This window comes from Rattus rattus, chromosome 15 (assembly GCF_011064425.1).
Source record: "Rattus rattus isolate New Zealand chromosome 15, Rrattus_CSIRO_v1, whole genome shotgun sequence".
In the NCBI taxonomy this organism is placed as follows: Eukaryota; Metazoa; Chordata; class Mammalia; order Rodentia; family Muridae; genus Rattus; species Rattus rattus.
This window is the reverse complement of record NC_046168.1, coordinates 10,488,234-10,510,066: the sequence shown is the minus strand read 5'-3', so window position 1 is coordinate 10,510,066 and position 21,833 is coordinate 10,488,234. Positions and strand designations below refer to the sequence as shown.

General features: G+C 45.7%; 1 protein-coding gene across 1 annotated transcript in view; it reads right to left on the bottom strand.

The window, feature by feature from the left end:
* The window catches only part of Epb41l4a (erythrocyte membrane protein band 4.1 like 4A), a 205,883-nt gene that overhangs the window by 26,844 nt on the left and 157,206 nt on the right, over positions 1-21,833 (bottom strand). Inside the window, exons 13-17 of the mRNA XM_032885655.1 lie at positions 8,571-8,661; positions 4,680-4,763; positions 4,077-4,190; positions 1,406-1,453; positions 480-557 (exon numbers count right to left, since the gene is read on the bottom strand). Coding sequence (XP_032741546.1) covers positions 480-557; positions 1,406-1,453; positions 4,077-4,190; positions 4,680-4,763; positions 8,571-8,661 — 415 coding nt within the window. The remainder of the gene's footprint in view (positions 1-479; positions 558-1,405; positions 1,454-4,076; positions 4,191-4,679; positions 4,764-8,570; positions 8,662-21,833) is intronic.

The following is a 21,833-nucleotide window of genomic DNA, read 5'->3' as shown; positions in this document are numbered from 1 at the left end:
GTTACCAACTGATCTTAGGAACACGCTCTAAAAAGATCCAGTCCTTCAACGTCCGACTAAATACACTGGCCTGGTGGACCTCATGTGACTGGAAATGCTGTAGACACGGAGAAGCTAAGATTAATAGACTCTCTAAGATGATAAGTGTCAACTTGGGATGAGATAAGAGATATCACATCCAGAGGTACTTCAAAGAGGAATCACCACACAAATGACAAACTCCTCCCATCTTACATAAATCCAACACATATTATGACCTAAATATAGAATTATCTTGAAAAGAAAAAGACAAGAAGGTACTTCCACTATCAAGCTGTTTAATGATCTGACTCTAGAGATTACTTAGATCAGTGATGTAAAACAGTGGCTTCAGGGCCAGCAACAAAGAAGGCAGGCTCAGGCCTGCAGAACACATCCGCTCCCAAGGCCAGCGCCAGCCCCATAGCATGGGTCCAGGAACTACGGCATTTGGCTGTTACCTGTTTCTCTTTTTCCGGTGTTCTCTGTTAGAATTTTCTGACTCACTACCACTGCTCGTGTTACAGCGTGAGCGCGACCTGAAGACAAAGCAAAAAGGAAACAAAAACATTTATGACAGACTATAGGCAGGTTCATCAGGCGCTCTACAAGTAATGTGGTAGAAAAGTCATGTATGCCAACTCAAAGACGCATCTTAAGTGAAGTGTTTCTGGATTCGGTCAAACATCTGAGCTACCGCTGCAACTCAGAGAGAGAGAGCGGGACAGGACGAAGAGGAAATTGGACATGAGAGGGATTCCCAGAAAGGACTCGGAAGATCCATTATGCCAAACAAAACCAGCTTGGCAAAGCTAACACAAACATGGAGGGTAAATCAGGGATTCCTCGCCTCCTCCAGCCCCTCACAGGGGCAGGCAGACTTATTGCCACTACTCTGAATTTGTACTGATCATGTGACAGTTTTTACCAACAGAATGAGGTGAGGGAGATAGCCTGCGGGTTCCAAAACTAGCCCAGAAGGCAATTTGCGTCCTGCTTCCTTCTACCACCCTCTAAAGAAGCCTGTGCCTCCAAACACCCTGCCGACATACACGAGAGAGGCAGGCCCTTTGGGCAGCCCAGCAGCGGCAACCATCTGACCTCTGCCTGTGCGATCCACTTGGACACACACAATGTTTGTCATCACTTTAAGCCACGTGGTGGAGTGGTTTAGAATGGGGCAGGGCACAGCTTGAGACAGCTCCTCAGGGGCACAAAAGGAACAGGAAATAAGGGGAAGTAGCAAGGGACGGAACAGAGGGAAAGACTGAGACCCGGCTGCCACTGGCGCTAGAACCCAAAGACTTGCGAGACACGCAGAGAGGGAGAAATCCCCACGAACACCCGCATCCTTTCTCCCCTCTGGTTCCTCCCTTTGCTTCCTTACCGCCTCCGTTGCTTTAGATCTGAGTCTTCCCCACTGTGGTGAGCCTTCCTGAGGAAGAGAAAAGAAGACGTTACAGAAGGCAGCTCGATCGACAGCTAAGAGAGCACGCAGAGCTTCACATCCGTGAATTCAGACGCCTTCTGGACTGGTTCGCTTGTCAGTTATGTCCACACACCACCGCTGGCTCCAAGCATCCTGTCATCTACAGTGAGGCTGTAGCCTATGAGTAACAGCCACGTTGAATAAGCTACCCTTGTCCAACAACAGGGTTACCCTGTGGCTTCCAGGTCTGTAGCCCTCTAAGCCAACTTTTAGTGGTTCCAGCTCTCACTTGGATGTACTTCCCAATGCCCTGGCCTGGAATTCCTCATCTCTTATAATAGCCTCACCCACAACTCACTACCCTACACCTTCATTAAGCTTTGACCTTTATTATCTCTAACCACCTCCAAAGCTTTGACCTTTATTATCTCATCACCCCCTACTTCCTGTTTACCTCTGAGCACTTCTAATAGGACATCTTGTTAAAAACACACAGGTACTGGAACCAGACCATGTAACACTCATTACATGAATCGGAATCCTGTCTTTCCCCTGGAAGAGCTTTGGGACCCGTTTCTCCTTTTAGTGGCTTTATTATACATGCATGGGTGTTTTGTCTGCATGTATGCCTACATACCATGCATGTGCCTGGTGCCCTCCAAGGGCAGAAGAATCCACTGGAACTGGAGTTACAGACGACCGTGAGCTACTATTTGAGAATTAGGAATCAAAGCTGGCTCCCACAAGAACAACCAGAGTTCCGAACCCCTGAGCCATCCCTCTAGCCCAGAGTGCCTCAGTGCTAACAGGACCTCCATAAACAGTTATGAGGTAGAAGAAAATGGGGCTGGAGAGATGGCACAGCAGGTGAGAGCAGGCACTGTTCCTGAAGAGAACCCGAGTTCAGTTGTCAGGTGACTCCCAGTGACCTGTAACCCCAGCTCCCGGGAGTGAGCACTGCAGGCCCCCGCGCACACACACACACACACACACACACACACACACACACACACACACACACACACACACACACACCCTTCCCCAGCACACACACACACACACACACACACACACACACACATACACACACACAATTTAAAAACAAGAGAAATGACTCTTTAAGGCACAGTGCATAGAGGAGACGTGCATGACTGCAAACTGTCACCATCCCTGCTTACTCTCCTGTCCTCACCCTGCGCCTCTGACCCCATGACCCCTGCCTATGGCATCCCCTCAGCTTGGGTGTCCAGTGACCCACGTGACAGTGTTCAGACCTTCCCCGGCTCTGCCTTTTATCCAGGTTTTCTGGGTCAGCCGCTAGCTGGGCACCAGCGGCAGAAGGAACTGAGCAAGCAAATGTTCCTTACACCGACAAACTGCTTTCCTGATGATGCTTCCGCCGTTCGACAGACTGACCCTTTTCTGACCTAAGTACTGCTCCTGGAGCATGCTGTCAACATCTTCCTTTGCCTAAGGTGCCTCTGCCTTAGCGTCTCTCTGCTTTCTCCTCCCAAAGGCAAAGGCGGCATCAGATAAGACGCTTCCATCTTCCCTCTTCCTGAAACAAAAACTTACCAATACGTCCCTGCTACTTACGGAACTGTGCTGACAACAAAGGCTAGCTCCCCCACCCCACCCCACCCCACCCCGCCCCACCCCGCCCCACCCCTTGTGCTATAAGAGTCCCAAGCCACTGTCTTCACAACCATCTTCCTTAACTACCACTTACCTCTCACACAGATTCAACTTCCAGGTCAACCTCCCCCTTTTTTTTTTTTAGCTTTTAATGTTATCAACATAAACCTTCTCTTATCATTGCGTGTTTGTTTATTAGTGCTTGTGCGTGAGAGGTCAGAGGTCAGCTTGAAGGAGTTGGTTCTCCCCTTCCACTATCTGGGTCCCAGGATTGAACTCGGATCTTCACACTTGGCAGCGCGTACCTTTACCAGTTGAGCCATCGCAGCAGCCCTCAGTGTAAACTTTGACTCTATGCGACTCCTCCTCTTCCACCTGTCTCTCCTCTCTTTCAAAGCCAAACTTCCCGAGAGACATCTAAAGCCTCGGCCCCATCTCCTTCCCACGCACGCATCATCCTCCCACACATTCTCAGAGGAGAGGACAGGGCCCTGCCACCACCACCCGCCCCTTTGTCCTTCCGCTGCCTCTAACACGATTAAGCCACATAAGACACACAGATACACAGATACACGATCCCCACCTTATACTAATTTGGTGGTGGTTAAGCCTGCACAGGAGCAGAACCACATGTGCATCCCGACCTTCGCTGTAGAAGGCAGCAGGTTCACAGTGTGTGCTCTGAAAGAGGCTCACAGATGCTAACACGTTAGACGACAGAACGCCTGGGCTTTAAAGTGTGGTTCCACTTTCCACAGTGGTACCATTTAACACTTACTGTGGCTGCTTTGCAATGCACATCATACAGCTAGCATCGTATCTGTGGTTCTTAAGTTAGCCATTTTAAATACAGAAAGCAAGTGACCGTAAATATTTTATAAAAGTATTCTCTAAAACTGTTTCAGAGAAACACTTTAGGCTCCCTAACTTGCATTGTTTAGAGAAAAAGAACAAGCTTCCGATCACACTGCAATCAGAACTGTGTTGGGCCCACCTTCGCCTCATTGGCTGCGAGGAGTCATTGTCGCTGCCACAGGAGAGGTTGCGCTGCCGGGTACAGGGAAACTTTGGTGACTTAGTGCGGTCACTGGGGGAGTTGTAGAGTCCACTGGAGAGAGAGAGAAGTTCATGTACCAGGTTGGGAGTTTTCACGAGTGTGGGTGTTACCATTAATGTCATTCGGAACTCTATTCAGCTATAACCTTACTCTAGAGTGGTGGTTCTCAGACTTCCTAATGCTGCAATCATTCCTCATGTTGTGGTGACCCCCACCCCCCACCATAAGAGCATTCCATTGCTACTTCATAACTGTAATTTTGCTACTGTCATGAACTATAATGTAAATATCTGAAGTGCGGGACATCTGATATGTGATCCCCAAAGGAGTCACAACCCACAGGTGGAAAACCACTGCTCTAAATGATTACAGTGGCCTTGTAGGCGATGCACACTGGCTTCCTTTCTCTTGCTCTAAAAGGCTTCACATTAGGAAACTCCCACTTCAGCATTTCAGCCACAGAGCAGTCCGTTTCCTGACTGACCAAGCTATGACACATCCCTCTGCTGATTTCTGTCCAAAGGCAGAGAGCCTGCTCACCTCTGGGGCCCGTTTTCTTCCCATGGTGCATGAGATTTGCTTCTTTGGGGGTCAGGACTGTTTTCATTCTTTGCTTTTTTAAAACTTCAATAATAAAGAATAGAAAATAAGTTGACCAAAAAGTTACGTTAATTCACAGATTTACTCAGAAGACAAAACCGCTTTGGCGTATATGTACACATACTTCCGTGTTTATAGCTGTGACTCCTTCCAAAAAGAACCCAAAATGACAGATTAATAAATGTGTCTCTCCTGTAAGCACTTTTGTGTCTCCTCCCTGACTCTAGTTTTATGGGAAGAAAAACCAAGCTGACCAATTGTTAAGAAACTCTCTAAAGACTCCACTGTAGTGAGGAGGAGAAGATAGTGGGAATTTCATTTTGTTGAGTCAAAAAGAAAGATCTGTGGAAAGGCCTTACACAAAAGCACTACTTGGTAAATTAATTTAAAAGCATAACTTAAGTCAGGGTATGTGGCAAAGGCATTTAACCCAAGTACTTGGAAGGCACAGAGAGGCAAATGGATCTCTAAGGTTAGGACCAGGATGGTCTATATACGGAGTACCTGTATATTATATGCTGTATCTAAATGTATATGATGTTGTGTTATATATGTGTGTAGTTACACATATATACATGTATATATATGCACATTTTAAAGGAGTTTAAATGGAGTATTCTGTATAAATGACAGTACTTTCTCCAGAAGTCATGAGTTACTAGATAAAAATCTCAATGTCTGGTGTGGGATACCTTCCTACAAGTTTTTTTTTTCATAATAAAAATACTTTTTATTTAATAATTAAGTTGTCCGTTACAATGAATTTGATAGCAGAACTAAAGCCATGGGATGAAGGGGAGCCTATCACTGAGGAGGTAGCCTTGTCATTGGCCTGCTGCATGCAAACAGCTCCTGTTTAAACCCCTTCATGTTGTACCTTCAGGAGCTTTTCCTCTGCTTGGACCATCTTCCCATGCAACGTTACATCTTAGTTCCACTGGGCAGTTTCGCCTCATTTCAGAGACTGCACAGCTACCAACCATCCCAGTCCTCGGTACATGCTGTGTGATTATCTCTATCTGGGTTCCTCCATTTCTACCATCTGCTTCCTTTCCTATGAGTTCAGTCAGAGAGGCCGCAGAGGCTCCCAGAACGGCGGCTGCCGTTGCTCTTGCTTGCCGCCATAACTAGACGGTAATGGGAAGTAACACAACTGGGTTGCAGCATATACAGAAACCAAGCTTGAATGATCTGGAAACCTTCTTCCTCCTGACCAGCTTTCATAGTGTCTGTGTAGGCCACTGGGTTGAAAAGCCAGCGGGAGACTTACCCAGGAGAGGTTTGAGCTCTGTAATACTGGCCTGCCGGGCAACATGTGCCCACAAGTGGAACACTGGAATATTGATGGGGCTCACCAACTGCTCTCGGATTGAACTGGAGTCTTGCTCCACAAGAGAGAATACTTGCCTAATGATGGGCGTGGGAAGGAGGAGAGGGGAGAGAGTCCTTCCCAGGAAGAGAAGCGATAGCTGCCACCAGGTAGAGAAAGGCAGCAAGCTGAAAGGGAGGAGAAGCTGCGTGTAGTGGTTTGAACGAAACTGGTCTGTATAGGCTCCTGTGTTTAGATACTTGGCCCGTAGTTGGTAGAGCAGTTTGGAGAGGTGTGTTACTCATGCACTGAGACTTCAAAAGCCCAGGCTCTTCCCAGCTAGCTCTCTCTGCGTCAAGCTTACAGACCAGAAGCAAGCTCCCGGCTATTGCCCCAGTGCCATACCTGCTTGCCTGCTTTCTATCAGGATGATGGCCACAGACTTAATCCACTGGAACCCCAAACCCCAAACTAAATGTCTTCTTTTATAAGTTCCCTTGGTCAAAGTGTTTTGTCACAACAATACAAAGGTTAACTAAGACACAGGGCACCCATTCACATGAGGCTAGGCAGACTTTACAGCAGTAGCCAGACTCCCTGGCTCCAAGTTTGGCTCTGAAGGACTGAAAGTTAACTCCGGGGAGGATCGGGCTACCCTATCTGACCTCTGTCTAGCTTCCGGATATCTTGGCTCCATCCTTCCGGATCAGAATGACTTCTGAGTGCCATTTCCTGACCCAGTATCATCTTTCTGCCCTAAGAATGTAAATATAACTGAGTAGTTACTCAAGCCCAACAAATTGTTCAGGCACACCTAGGGAAACAGAAGAGACCAGCGGAAGGACACAAGGGTCACTTCTCCCTTCCTCTGGAGTCTTAGCTTGCAGAGAAAAAGAGTTACTTAGTTGCTAATCCACGTTTAATCCTGGTCCTTAGAGGGATCTGGGTGTTGTTACAGAATAGGGCCCTAGCAGAATTCTTAGCAATTGCAACATGGGGAGAAAGAGAAACCAGAGAAAGTGACAAGGGTGTTGCAAACACAAAAGTAACAAACATCTGTTGGGACACTCTATCCACACAGGAATAGCCATACACCTGCACAAGGTACATCCGACCAGGGCACACGCATCAAAGGTTTAGTAGATAGTAGGCATGTTTTACATAGGTTCAATATATTGCTCAATAATTTAAAACCAAAATCTCAAAGATCAAGCTTTCAAAGTAAATACTTTCCTTTTGAACTGAGAAAAAAGAAGAAGGCCCGTGAAGATCTAGTACAGTAGCACAAAGTGTATGTGTTTACTAAGTTAGGAAGGAAAACTGAGGAGGGGAGAGGGAGGCAGGGAAGACGAGAGAGATGAAACGACCACAAGCAGCCGACTGTTAAAGAGTAACAAAATCCCAAGTGACACAGTAACTGTGTTCCCTTCCTGAACTCCTTCTCATCTGCAGCACAGTGGGTTGCAAAGGAGACTGGGTTATCTCCATGAGGCTTGGAGGTTTGAATTTCACAGAAGATCACTGTTCTTATGTCGGCTATATCATGAGCAAGCCCTGAACCTGCAGCCGTAGTTACCTCCACCCAGCAATGCAAGTCCAACTAGGGAAACAGGGAGGGAAGACACATTCAAAGGTGAGGAATGTGTCCTTCCAAAAGGTCGATTTGTAAGGAGAATGCCTCAGAACTGAAGAAAAGGAGACGGGCCCAAAAAAGTGTAGGGGAAACTTCACAGCTCTGGAATCTTCTATTTTTGTAATTTTCTTACTGGGAATTGGCCTTCATTCCTCGGCGTCACTACAGAGCAGTTGAATGAAGGCGCCATTGTTAACTAACAAAGGATGGAGTGGAGGATGAGCTAAGGCATCCCTGCATATCACACAGCTCTGACTGTTGGGATCTCCTCTCCATGATGCAAGTAGGGTAGCCTCTACAGGGAAAGTGAGCCCCTCAAAGCTGCTCATTGTGTGCTGATAACTCTCCTCCATGGATGTAATTGGAGACCGGAAAAAATTTCTCTAAAACTCCCTTAACAGAGAACAAAGCAGATCTTTCAGGAACCAATTCATATAGGATATTAAGAGGAGGTTTTTTTCCCAGTGGGAATGGCTCTGGGAAACTAATGCCCAGGAACATGGCGGGTCTTCATACATATGCAACCTCTGAATGCTGAGGCCCTGGGGTCTCTAAAGCTGCTGACCTCATCCCAGTGCTCAGAGCACCACTGTGAGGAATATTGTCTCTTAAGATTTAAGTTTAGTCCATTGCACTACGATTTTAAAGACCACATGGAATTTTCAGTGTGCTGATACACGCTGCAGACCGGGCATGCATACGGTCTGTGACTTCCTCCATGAGAGGCAGGTTCCGGTGTCTGACTTTTGCTGACGTAATACATTTTTTGGCTTAGACACTGTCTACTAGAGTCCCTGGGTGGGTTAAAAGTGCTAATCAGTTAATTACCAAAGTGAATCGATTCTCAGCCTTGCTAACCTTTCATAGATCACGTACCGCACACACTGACCTTTTCACTGGTGAGGGCGCAATGATCTTGGTGGTTCCTTCATTCTCCCCGTTTTCCATGTTTGCAGTCATCCGATTGATGCTGTTCGATCCTAGTAACAAAGGTAGAGGAAAGGTGGATGACCGGAGACTGTGGGGAGGGAAACATAAAGGCCCTCAATGACTATCCGTAAATGCAAGTTTATGGCTGGTCCGGTGGTTCAGTCAGGAAAGTGGGTGGCATGCGAGACTGGGGACCAGACTTGGTTCCCAGAGCTCATCTCAAACATGATGAAAGGTGTTTGTGGTCCCAATGCTGGAGAGGTGGACACAGGCAGGCCCTAGCCTAATTGAGAAGCTCCAAGTCCCTGGTCTCCACAAATGCATCCACAGTCTAACACACAGGCACACTCTCGCACAAAAAGAAAGAAAGAAAATGCAATGTGGGGTCATTTGTGGCACATTTTATTGATAGATTATGACTCCAGATAAATGATTGACCACTCAAGAGACCTGAGATATTACTATTTGATACATACAGTGCTGCCCCAGGAGCCTAAGCTATGACCTTTGAAGAATATTAATAAGTTCTCATATCATTGACTTTTAAAAAAAAAACAGACTCTGAAAAACAAGATTCTGGAATATTCACTACCATATTGGAACATAACACATTTCCAGTTCTTTGGGACTGTGCTGTAAAGTGGTTCCGCCTGTCACGACTGGTCCCCCTTGAAATCACAGTGAAACTCCCCCAAATTGAAAACTGTGAGAGCATTCCATCTCAAAATGCAGACGGCAAGAAGGGACACGAGCACGTGTCATGTGTCTTCATATGCCAAAGAAAGTTTTCAAATGTATCTTTTACAAAACATGCCTCGGAATCTAAAGCTAAATTTTTAAGTTTATCCCACCACTGATTTGCATGCAGGCTGGACGGGCCAGCAGGGGGAGCCCACAGCAGACACTTTGCAGGGATTCTGGTTATGAAGTCTGGGTTCTGATCTGAAGGCAGAGACTGGGAAGGACTTGTGTGGCCCTGGTGGTGACTTTTCTCCAGCACGCACCTCTCTTGGAGGATGGGAGCGTCAGCCAGCCAATGAGTGGCAGGCGGAAATATCTTCTCTAGGGCTGTTCCTCACGGGCATCTTCAGAGACAGAGACCAAGCCAGTGCCTATTCAACGCTAAGCATGAGGTAGATGAGTCACGGAAGTAGCTGAAGAAGCTAACAAACGCTAGTATTTATTGAGTGTTGGTTGTGTCTGTGTGTATTTACTCATGTAACCCCAAAATAGCCTGGTAAAGTAGACACCAATATCACTTCATTTTAATATACGAGCTTTAGGGGCTGGAGAGATGGCTCAGTGTTCAAGAGCACTCACTTATCTTGCAGGACCTGAGTTTGGTTCCCAGCACCCACAGAGTGGCTCACAACCACCTTTAACTCCAGTTCCAGAGTATCTAACACTCTCTTATGACCTCCATGGGCACCGGGCATGCATGTGGTACACATACATATACGCAGGTAAAATATTCATGCATGTAAAAATAAAATAAATAAGTCTAAAAACAAAAACGAAAGGAAAACCCAGAACTTTTAACCTTATAGCTCCCCGGTCAATCTGCTTGAAACGTTATCAGCTCAGCCAGCAAGATTTAAATCTTCCCCCACCTCAACGCACTTGCGTGTTGCTTTCTATCTGCCATCTAAACACCTTGTACAGATAGCATGAGTCAATATAAATTAAAGGTCAACTGGGAGAGACCTGACTACCTCCTTATTAAATTTCAGGAGAAATGGTTAGAGGAAACTAGATGAAAGTGAGTAAGAAACTTGACTTTCTCCCAAACAATTGGCTGTTAGACTAAGAACGGTTAGTGAGTCTGAGGGATGAGAGCGAGTCTGGGTTAGCCGGGCACACAGCTTTGATTAGACCGTGCCCACCTTTACTCCGCTGTGTCTCAGATGGCCTTGCTGGCCACAGGTGCTTACGTGGCCCTGTCCTTCAGTTCAGTAGGAGCAGTTGTCCAGGAAGAATCAACTTGCCCAGATCTAGTTAGCTACTTGACTTAGGGACAATTCTTCAGCCATCTTGTGATGTCAAGATTTGAGGATGAGTATGCATGCATTTTTCAATGAGAAAACGTTTATTTTACTACTGTAGAATTGTACACAATTTGTAACATGACACTTGTCAGACCACGGTCAAAACTCTGATGTGACTCAGTGTGGCTACAGGATATTTGAGCACACTGTGAACCCAAGACTGTGTTATTTACTGGGGAAAAAAAACCTGTGTTTAGTCCTGGTGTGGCTCAGCCATAGTGTACACCTTTAATCCAAGAGTGAACATAGGATTATTAAAAAAAATAGAAAGTAAGAGGGAGTCAGGAGGACGGACAGAGAGACACACAGGGAGTAGAAGGGAGGGTCATGAGTTTGAAGGAGGTTTTCTGAGAGAACGGCATTCCTGGAGGGGCATGGGCTGAGGAGGAAGGTCGGCTGGGTGCTTTCTCTGCCTCTCTGAGCTAGCCAGCTTGCACCCCAGCATCCGGCTCCCATTGGTAAATCCGTCTTCATTGGTAAAAATAGAGCGACTGAGACTCTGTTAAACTCTCTCTCTCTCTCTCTCTCTCTCTCTCTCTCTCTCTCTCTCTCTCTCTCTCTACATACATACACACACACACACACACACACACACACACACACACACACTGCCGTTTCTATTCATTTAGAGTTGGACTAGGTGAGCACATGGTATTGGAAAACAGAACCCCATGTTTGGTAAGAAAAACATATGCAGGAAAAATAAAAGGACGTGGAGTGTCTGCACAGAAGTCGTTTGTGCCACATGAACAATTTCTTTTAGCTACTGTCAAGTATCAATTTGTAGACTTAAAAAATACTGACTTTTTTGTTCTACTATGACTGCTTTGCTTGAAGGCGGTAGTGTACCATGTGCATGCCTGGTACCTGCAGAAGGCAGAAAAGGAAATCGCATCTGGAGTTTCAGATGCTTGGGAGCCACCGTGAGGTCCTCTGCAGAGCTGCTCTTTGACTGCCAAGACGCCTCTCCAGCACGGCCCCACCCCATTTGTAAATCTTTATGTTTAATTCTATTTTACTTAATCCTATTTTATCCTTTCCCTACCCTTTGATTAAAAATAAGCAACTATATACTTAGGACAAAAAAAATATCGCAATACATCATGGTGTTGTTCACGCAAGAAATCTGGGAGTTTTACTGAATCTACTCCAGCACAAGCTATGTGAAGAAACGATGTAGTCAGGAAGAAAACTGAGCTAGCCCTTGGAACTGTTTCAGTTTTATTCCCAGATTGGCAGTACAAAGTCACCTTGCCTTAGTTACCCCGGCCTCTCTGAGTATTATGGGATAAAATGGCAAAGTAGAATAAATTAGCAAAATAAAAGGTCCCCTTTTCTAATTCCAGAGATTACAGTCAAACACCAAAATGATCCAAAGACAACCTTCTCCCTATTACCATGGAAGGTCTGCACCTGGCAGAACACAGCCTCACTGAAGTGTACAACAGAAGCAGGTTTTGAAACACGAGGGCTGGAAACTGGCAGTGTTTCTGCATCCAACGGCCGATTATTTAAAGTTCAAATTCCTGATGTCAGCTCATCCAGACAAAAGGGTCCCTGCCGTCTTAAGAGTTTCTGGCTTCCAAGTCCCAAGACGGCCATTTAACCACATCTACCTCCTCTCTATAGATGTACTGACTTTCAACATCGATTTGCTTCATGACAACTAGGAGATCAAACAAGGCATCTACCAACACGCTAGAGGGAAGATTAAACGCATGGGAGTGGCAGGAAAATACGTCAATGCACAAAGGAACCTTCCAGAGTTCATCTGCCTGCAGCTTCCTCTTCCCTAGCACAACACAGCCCAGCCTGGGTATTTGGCCTCCATTCTTACTGGCACAATCACTTAGGGAGGAGAGGTACACGAACACAAAGGCCCGTTTTTGCCAGTCCTCCACAAAGATGCTCACACACGGAGCCACAGGTAGCCTGAGATGTTTTTATTCCCCCTCTACTGCTTAGAACGCCAGGTTCCAAACAAGACAGTGTGCAGCCTTCTCTCTGGGAGGCTTGAGTTTAACTCCTCGGTAAACTGCACTCGTGTTGGAGAGCCCACCAGCAACCTGAAGCACCTGTCATCCAACCTTCAGGGCCCACAAAGAGCCCTGATCTCTGGAACCAAATCGTATCATGTTCCCAGATACCAATTACTTTCATTGTGATTTCAGGGCATAAATTGTGACATAGGAAGAAAGAGCTGGTATATAAATTCCTTAGGATATTGGTAATGCCCTCAAAGCCCAATGGGACCCTACATCTTAAAGTACAGGATAGCAAAACCTCCCTAGCCACCTTCTCTCAAACCTCAGGCATAGGATTCACTCCTTCAGTGGAGGGAATTGGGCCACTCAATGCTTTATAGTACACAAAGAACGCATACCTGTATATAAAGGTGAGCTTAAAATTTACTTTATTACACACATGGCTGTTTTGTCTGCATGCATGTCCATGCACCATGTGTTCAGTGCCCAGAAGCCAGAAGATGGTGACAGTGCCCAGAGCCCCTGGAAGTAGCGTTACTGTCAGTCATGGGATGATTGATGTGGGTGCTGGGAATCGAACCCTGGTCCTCCAGAAGAGCAGCAAGTGTTATTAACCACTGAGCCATCTCTCCATCCCCAAGGGTTACTTAAAAAACAAACAAAAACAAAGGCAAAACAAGCCTTTTTACTGATTCTTTGTGATTTTCACATCATGTGCCCCGACTTCCCCTCTGCCCTTGAAACAAAAAAATTTTAAAAATTAAAAAAAAAAAAAACATAGCAGAGAAACAATCTCACCATGGAAGCTCACAGTGATTCCACAGTACAGCCTTTCAGCCCCACTCCCTTCACTTATAAATGTCCATTGCATGAGTCACTGGTCTGGTTTGAGGCCTTTTGTTTATGCTACACTATCGATACTGGACCCTCCAGGGACTCCTCTGGGACATCTTGTTTTTGCCCTGTGTCCTGGAGATCCTGCAGCTTTGCACTAAAGAGCCAGCCCTTTCATACACACCATGAATTCAGAGATAGGGTAGATGTAGGTGTGGGCCAACTCTCAAAGCCCTGGATCTAGACTCTTTTTTAAAGATTTATTTATTTATTACATTTAAGTACAACATAGCTGTCATCATTCACACCAGAAGAGGGCATCGGATCTCATTACAGATGGTTTGTGAGCCACCATGTGGTTGCTGGGAATTGAACTCAGGACCTCTGGAAGAGCAGTCAGTGCTCTTAACCACTGAGCCATCTCTCCAGCCCTAAACAAGCCTTTTTAAAGTAGACCTTGGTGGTCCACTTGTCAGTGTGGGAGAAGGAGGACACCCAGTGGCCCACCACCTGTGTAGCCCTCCATGGCAGGAACCACTACAGTGTGTACGTATGTGATGGACAGGTGGAAGCAAGAGAGAAGCAGCACACTTGAGCATCATGAGCAGCTTGTACGTAGTACCCTGTCCCACCATGTGAGGTGATGGTGAAATCCCAGCTCACACTGCCACTGAGGGCCACGGCTGGGTCCATGGCCACGCAGCAGGAGGGGTCTGTGTTGATGTCTGTGGCTTCTAGTAAAGATAGCTAGTGGGCTCCAGGCTCTGAGAGAGACCCTGTCTCAGAGAACTATGGTAGAGTGACAGAGCAGGACACCTAACATCCTCCTTTAGCCCTCACGCCTTTATGTACAGACCCATATACCACATACATGTACATTATAAATGTATATCACACACACAAAAGCACACATGAAATTGACTTCTGAATTAATATGCCACAGTAATACTAATGTTGACAAAATATTAAACATAGAAAGTCAACTGATGCCTGAATTCTAATGCTAACAATACTGGTTCCTCCAGACCTGGTTGTCCCAGAGATGAGAGAGTCTACAGGTTGACCCAAGTGACACGATGTGACGCTGCCCCCAAGTTATTTCTGATTGGCGAATAAAGATGCTAGCAGCCAAAAGATGGGCGGAAGAGACATGGGTGGGGTTTAGGGTTCCTTCCTGGGTTTAGGGGGTCAGAGGAGATCCACAATGCGGAGAAGGTAAATGGAGGAGACACTGCCATGTGTTAGGTGAGTCTTGAAAATGTGGCCCTGAGGGATGGCCAACTGGAGTTAAGAGAAGCTCAGATGAGGCATAGGAAAAACTCAGTTTTATCAACAGGAAATGGATTTACTATCAGAGAGGGTAGACAGGTGCCCAGCTCTTTGTGCTGACTAAGGTTTATCATAAATATAAAGGGGTGTGTGTCTTTTAACTAAATGGTTAAAGACGGGGTAGAAATCTACAACAGTTCCTTTAAATATTTATTGATTATGTCTGTATTTATGTGCCTGCATGAGCTTATATACACTCCATATATCCTGATGTCCAGAAGACACTGGATCTCCTGAACCTGGCGTGACAGGAAAGTAGGAGTCACCTGATACAGATGCTGGGAACAAACCTGTGTCTTCTGCAAGGGCAGCAAGCACTCTTAACAGCCAAGGGAACTCTTTGGTCCTTAGAACGTAGAGCCTTGTGAGATAAATGGGTCTCGTTTTCCTAATCGTTACTTGTATTATATCCGAATTAAGAAATCTACTTTTGGACCAGTTCTGGTGTGTACTCCTTTAATCCCAGCACTCTGGAAGCAGTGTGATCTAAAATAGATCTCTTTTAGTCAGAGAACAGCCTAGTCTACACAGCAAGCTCCAGGCCAGCCAAGGCTACACTGTGAGACCCTGTCAGAAAAGCAACACAAACAAAAGGGACAAATTTTACTTTGGGGAAACTAGAGAGACTGCAGCACAGTTAAGGTCTCTTGCTTCTCTTTCAGGGGACTAGAGTTTAGTTCTCGGCACCCACAGCAACAGCTCACAACTGCCTGTAACTCCAGCTCCAGTAGATCTGATGCCTTGGCCTGGCTTCTACAAGCACCCAGATGTACACATGCGCGCGCGCGCGCGCACACACACACACACACACACACACACACACACACACACATATAAATAAATAACAAAATAATTGTTTTTAATTTTACTGTTGGCTGGGATGTGGTAGTGCACACCTTTAATCCCAACACTCAGGAGGTAGCAACAAGCAGATTTCTGTGAGTTTGTAGGGCCAGACTGTCCTACAAAGAGAGTCCCAGGACAATGACGGATACACAGTGAAATCTTATCTTTAAAAAAATTACTTTTTGTGAGAGTGAAGCAGTTTAATGATGACTCTATTACCGCTTTAATCCCATTGGTTTTTAATGCTTCTTGTGCACATAAGCAAGTAGAGATAAAAAGTGCTGTGCTAAGTGAGGGTCAGACTGACATCCCAAAGCATCTCTAACACTTACAAATCTGGGGGTGACACATTATAAGCAATGATTCTTGAATATTCTATTAGGTGACAGGTCCACTGGGTCCTTCAACTGTGTTACGTCAAAATGAGAAAATGACTTAGGAAGGAAATGTTACTTGGTCATTAGAATCTTTACTTCCCCAACACCAACCAAGGAGGTTTAAAGACACAGAAACATAGACTTCACTTGGAGGAGAGCTTGGTTTCCCTTTGTACAATATGGGACGATCTACTGCAAGGGGCACACTGGGGACAAGAGCCAGCATGTCTAGTGTCACACCAGCTCTTTAGAGTTGAAGAAAACAGCAGAAGCAAGGTGTTACTATCTATCCCTCACCCCGCCCGCCTGCCACAGAGAGGGATGCAGACACGGATGGGGAGGGGCGGGGCCTGGAGAGAGAAGCAGAGGCAGACACACAGACAGGAGCATGGAGTAAAAAGTAAAAACCAAACAAAAGCCACGCCCTCTGCCTTCTAAACTACATTTTATTATATACACCTCAGCTACTATCCTACAGATGATTTTAAAATTTTATTCATTTTTCTTCCTAAATACTGTTCTAGGAAATGCATATACCAGCTGGAGACCTACTACACCAGCTTTCAAAATGGCTTCTTTCACCATCACCTCAAGCCACACTTAAATTATCTCCTTGCTTTTTCTAGGAATTTGTTATTTTTGTTTTGTTGTTGTTGTTGTTGTTGTTGTTGTTGTTGTTGTTTGTTGAGACATAGCTACAGCTGGCCTTGAACTCACAAAGATCCACCCCTGTCCTCTGGAATTAAAGATATAACCATCATGCCTGGCCTTTGTTATTGTTGTTAAAGACTTTTATTTTATTTTATTTTATTTTATACTTTATTGTTTTATTTATCTGTATGTCTGAGGATGTATACTGACTGAAGCCACAAGGCAGCTTCAGATCCCTTGTAAACTACCTCACAGGGGTGCTGGAATCCCAATCTCTGTCCTCTGACAGAGCAGCCAGCACTCTTAACTGCTGAGCCATCCCTTCAGCCCCTCTCCTCTCTTAGTCAGCCTCACTGACACTTGGCGTGGCCTGCCTGCCTGCCTGCCTACCTGAACTGTGTTTTTACAGGGGAAAGCTGTAAGGGGTTAAGCATCTATAGATGCTGTTTCTCATCTTTGCCAATTTGCCCATTACTATCTGATCTAAAATGATCTTGAACCTCCTGGTCTCTACCTACCATCAACCACTTATACAGTGAACGGGAGGATTAAGTAAGATGGTTTATAGACAGTCCTTGGCGTAGCGTTTACCAGTGCTAAAGTCTTGTGTCTGTAACTTGTACAGATGAGTAGCCGTGTTTGTTTGTTTGTTATTATTTATTTATTTTGCTGCATGAAATAGGGTCACACGCCACAGAGGTGCTCGATAAATTCTTGCTAAATAAGAAGCTAACAGGTGTCCTTTGCGGTAAAGTTAAGGCTTGAATGTGAACACATAAAAGGTTTTCGGTTTTCCTTCCTTTTCCAATTTGGGCAGCTATGTTTGGAATGCCAAGCACTCACACAGAGGGAGCACACAGTAGTTTCCCAGAATGCATCTAATCAGACTGACCATACGTTAATAAATCTTTTACACAGCACAAATAAGCACCCGCCTCAAAGCAGAAGAGAAAAGGGTGGGAACAAAAGGGAACATCCTTGAACAAACACTTCCAGCCCCCAGAGCCCACTGCAACTGACATGTAATTGCCTGACAAAACACCATCCCCCAAACCTTAGATCATTTCTTCCAGAAAGTCCAAACATGATAATTCAGCTCTGTGAGGCCCAGCACTCCAAAGCCAGGCAAGAGAAGCACAAGTTCGAGACCAGTTGGGACTAGTACAAATCGAGTTCCAGCAGAGTGACAGCGAAATATCCATTAGGGGCCAGCAAGTTGGCTCAGCAGGCACAGGTGCTTGCTGCCAAGCCTAAGAACTCAAGTTCAATCCCCAGGATCCAATGATGTAGAAAGAGGCTTGGCTCCCACATTTTGTCTTCTGACCTCCACATATGGCATAGATGGCACAGCTCCCTCTATCCTGACACATAGGCACACGTGTGGACGCACACGCATGCGCGCACACACACACACAAACAAATCTAAGCAAGTTGTACCTGCTGAAATAATAAATCATTTAACAGGAGGGGAAAGCAGGTTTAAGTAATTCTAGATGCTTTACTTTTAAATTTTTATACTTTTTTTTTATTATGTTCCCTAGCATCCTAAAGATCTGGATTCAAATCCTAGTCTGTTCTTGTCTGTCCACTTTTGAATGAGCGCTGAGGATTCTTAACAATTGTTTTGGTCTCCTCATTAATTAGAAAGAAAGAAACAAGACTATCTCCTTTACAGTGTTACTAAGTGGTCCAGTGACAAAGTCAGCTCTGATTTAAAGGGGAATCAAGGTGAAGACTCTGAAGGATCTCACAAACTGTAACTCACTGATACAAAGTCTCCCTTCCCCTGTGTTCAAAGCAGTTCCATTGTCAGTGTTTCTTAAGGTCAACTCCATTTTCCTTTCTCTGCAAACCAGCTGTTCCGTGCAGGACAAAGGTCCACAGCACAGCCCCTGATACTTGGCTCTGTAGAGCTAAGGGACCAGTCCACTGCATTCCAAGTCACCTTCTCTGGAGGGGTCTGAGAGTTCCTCAGATACCCTATTCCTACAGCAAACAAGGCCACACTAACCCAGGGCTGTCTGGTCTGCCCTCTAGTTAGAAATCACAGAGCCAAGAACTCCGCGTGCTAAACAGGACACTTCCAGCTGCAGTGAATGTCGTTCCTCTCTCTCCTGCCTCACCTCTCGCAGCATCTACTCTAGCTACCCTGAACTCAGACTGAAATCAAGAACCAAGAGAAACAGAGCCATGCAGATGCTCACAGGCTGAGGGTAAACCAGAGCTGTAAATCTCATGTGCTATCTGCTTCAGAAAACCCATGCCCCAAACAATTTCAAAATGGCTCTGAAAACCACTGCCTGGGGAGGAGTGGGGGTGCACTGGGATCGTGTTTAACCAGCAGAGCATTTTCCTGACTTGAAATCAAGGCACAGTCCCATGAATCCGGACAGCAAACAAGTGACCAAGCACGGCCAGTCCTACCACTGGCTTCCAAAGCACAATGAGGTTCAAGAAGAGTTGGGTCCACAGCTGTGTGAACACAGCTGTCAAAGGCAAACACAAACTACACAAGCCTCCCAGGAGTAATGCCCGCCTCTCCCTGGTTCTCACCCAGAGGGACAGGAGCTAACCCAAGAGGCAAAATGTCAGAGTCATCTGGTTAATTTTTAACTAAAAGAATAATTTATAAGTAATATGGGAGCATGAGTTGTTACGGCTGATATAAGGATTTCATTTAACCTTGGAGGGGGGTCTAAAGAATCTGCTAAAATGTTTCGGTTTTAGTTTTCTTTTTGAAAGGTAAAATGCTACATATTCCCAATGACAAAAAGTAAACTTAAATTATTTGAAGTTGTTTTGTGTCTATGAGTGTTTTGCCTGCATGCATGCATGTGCACATGTGTGGCTGCTGCCCAGTGAGGTCAGCGGAGAGTATCAGGTCCCTTAGACTGGAGTTACTCGTGGCTATGAGCAACCATGTAGGGGCTGAGACTGGAACGTGGGTCCTCTGCAAGAGCAACACGCGCTCTTAACCACGGAGCCAATTCTCCAGACCCACAAAGATATATTTTACAATGGGATGAGAGTTTTCACACATCTGTGAGGTCTTTGAAGTGGCCACAACCACTCATATAGCATTGTTTCTCCTCAAGTCTTTTGTATCTTTTCTGTGTTTGATCCTTGCAACTCTGAGGCAGGTAAGCCAGAGAACATAAGAGAATTTTAGGGAGAAGAGGGGTCCTTAAAGTTTACATACCCTTCCTTGTTCTTATGGTCAATGGGGTGAGAAACTATGCTGTAACATCCGGTCTGTTAGACCAGAAATCATTTACAACCATAAACTTTTCTCCCCTTGCCTCTTGCTTTGTCTTCACAGCGTACTTTTCCAAGGGAAAGACTTGGATAGCCAGGCACCGAGCAGCCTAAATTCTCCTCAGAGCATTCTTGCACCCAGGCTGGAGACTAACTGAAGACCCGGACTTGGCTTTATGTCAGTAGAGTCACTTTAAGAAAGAAGAGTCCAAATCATATTCTGTGCGAAACAAAGTTAGCATCATGTTAATTCTCTAGAATTGTGCATGTCTGCACAGCCACCACAGCACAGCCTAGGTTCAGAGTGCTTTGTTCTAATGCCTTGGGAAAAGAATTAACACCAATGTCTTCCCTTTCCTGTCCTTGGCTGACCTGGAGAGGAGAAGCAAACACAAACAATCCTGAAGAGCCCAGCAGGTGTGAGCGCTGTCACATCCTCCGTCCTCATCATTTCCAGTCTCCTTCCACTCAACTTTTCCAGTCCCCAGCCCTGTGTGATTTTAATCCAGATAACCTCTCAGCCAAAGAACCGGTTACTCTTAGCAATCACCCCATCTCCTCTGGTCTTGGCTCCTTATCTACAACAAAGCCCCTGTTCTACCTCTGACTCTTCAAGGACGCTTCCTTCTCAGGAATAAAGCCCTCTCTCCTCTTTCACAGTTTGTAATTCTCTCACACCGGGCTAACGTGAACCGGCACAGAGATCCCTTACACCTGCCTCTGGCAACTCGGCTCTGCTCCCAGTGCAGAGAGAACTTCGTTAGGCTGGTCACTTGCTGGGAACTCGTGGATTCCTGGATCCAGAGCCCCAAGTCTGCCTTGCTCAGTAACATTCCCTCCCCTCTCTGAGCCCACAGGCCTTTGTCCTTCTTTGTCCTCTCATCCCGTTGGCTTCTTGACACTGGAGACATTCCTGGCACTCCAGTTCTGTAAGGCTGACCTGCTACTATATCCCCTTACTTGCTCTACGAATCACACTGCATGCTTTCTAGATCAGCGTCCTTGGCTCAGAGCCTTTTGATACTCTTTCTGTTGGAGAAATGAAAGTATGTTTGAAGCCATTTTTCCAGCATAATGCATTCCTGACAATTATCTAGTGGGCTTTTAAAAATTACAACACAGAAACAATGAAATAAAATTCAAACGAAACGGATCGTCCCCCCCATTCTCCATTTGGTCAGAAACACTTCCCTTTATAGGTGTCTACTGTAACCAGCTTGTAATACAGCCACCTGCGTGTGTGTGTGTGTGTGTGTGTGTGTGTGTGTGTGTGTGTGTACACACGTACACATACATATACCCCACCTTGACTTCTGTATGTCTTTTTATTCAAGGGGACAATAGGAGTCACTACCAGGGCCATGCTACTTAGTCCCCTCCCCCATTCCCTGCTTATGCTATATTCCAAAGAGGATTCTATATACTTAACAGCAGCCATGTTGGCTCTGTGATCACCAGGCAAGTTCAAGCTCCAACTTTCTAACCTAAACCATGGTCATAGTATCTCCTAAAAGAACTGAGTGGGACATCATCTGCAGAGCTCATGTACAGGTCCAGGCACACAGGAATGCACACTAAACCTTAGTTAACAACATTCTCTTCCCTTGGTAGGTCCCTTGTGGATTCATAGCAAGTGTTGTGGGGCTGTGTGTGCCGTCATACCAACACAAATTCAAACTCTGTTCTCAGATTTCCTTTGACAGATACATAGTACTGGACACAGTGTGCCTTCCTAGGTCAGTTTCTGACTATTGAGTATTTAAGTCATTAGGATGTGCCTATAACACAGACTGTTCATGTTAGAGAAGTGACATTGTTGAGCTTACTAAGAATTCCCTGATCCAGAGCCCTGGGATCCCCATGTTTTGTATTAAACAATGTTCTCCCAATGCTCTGCACC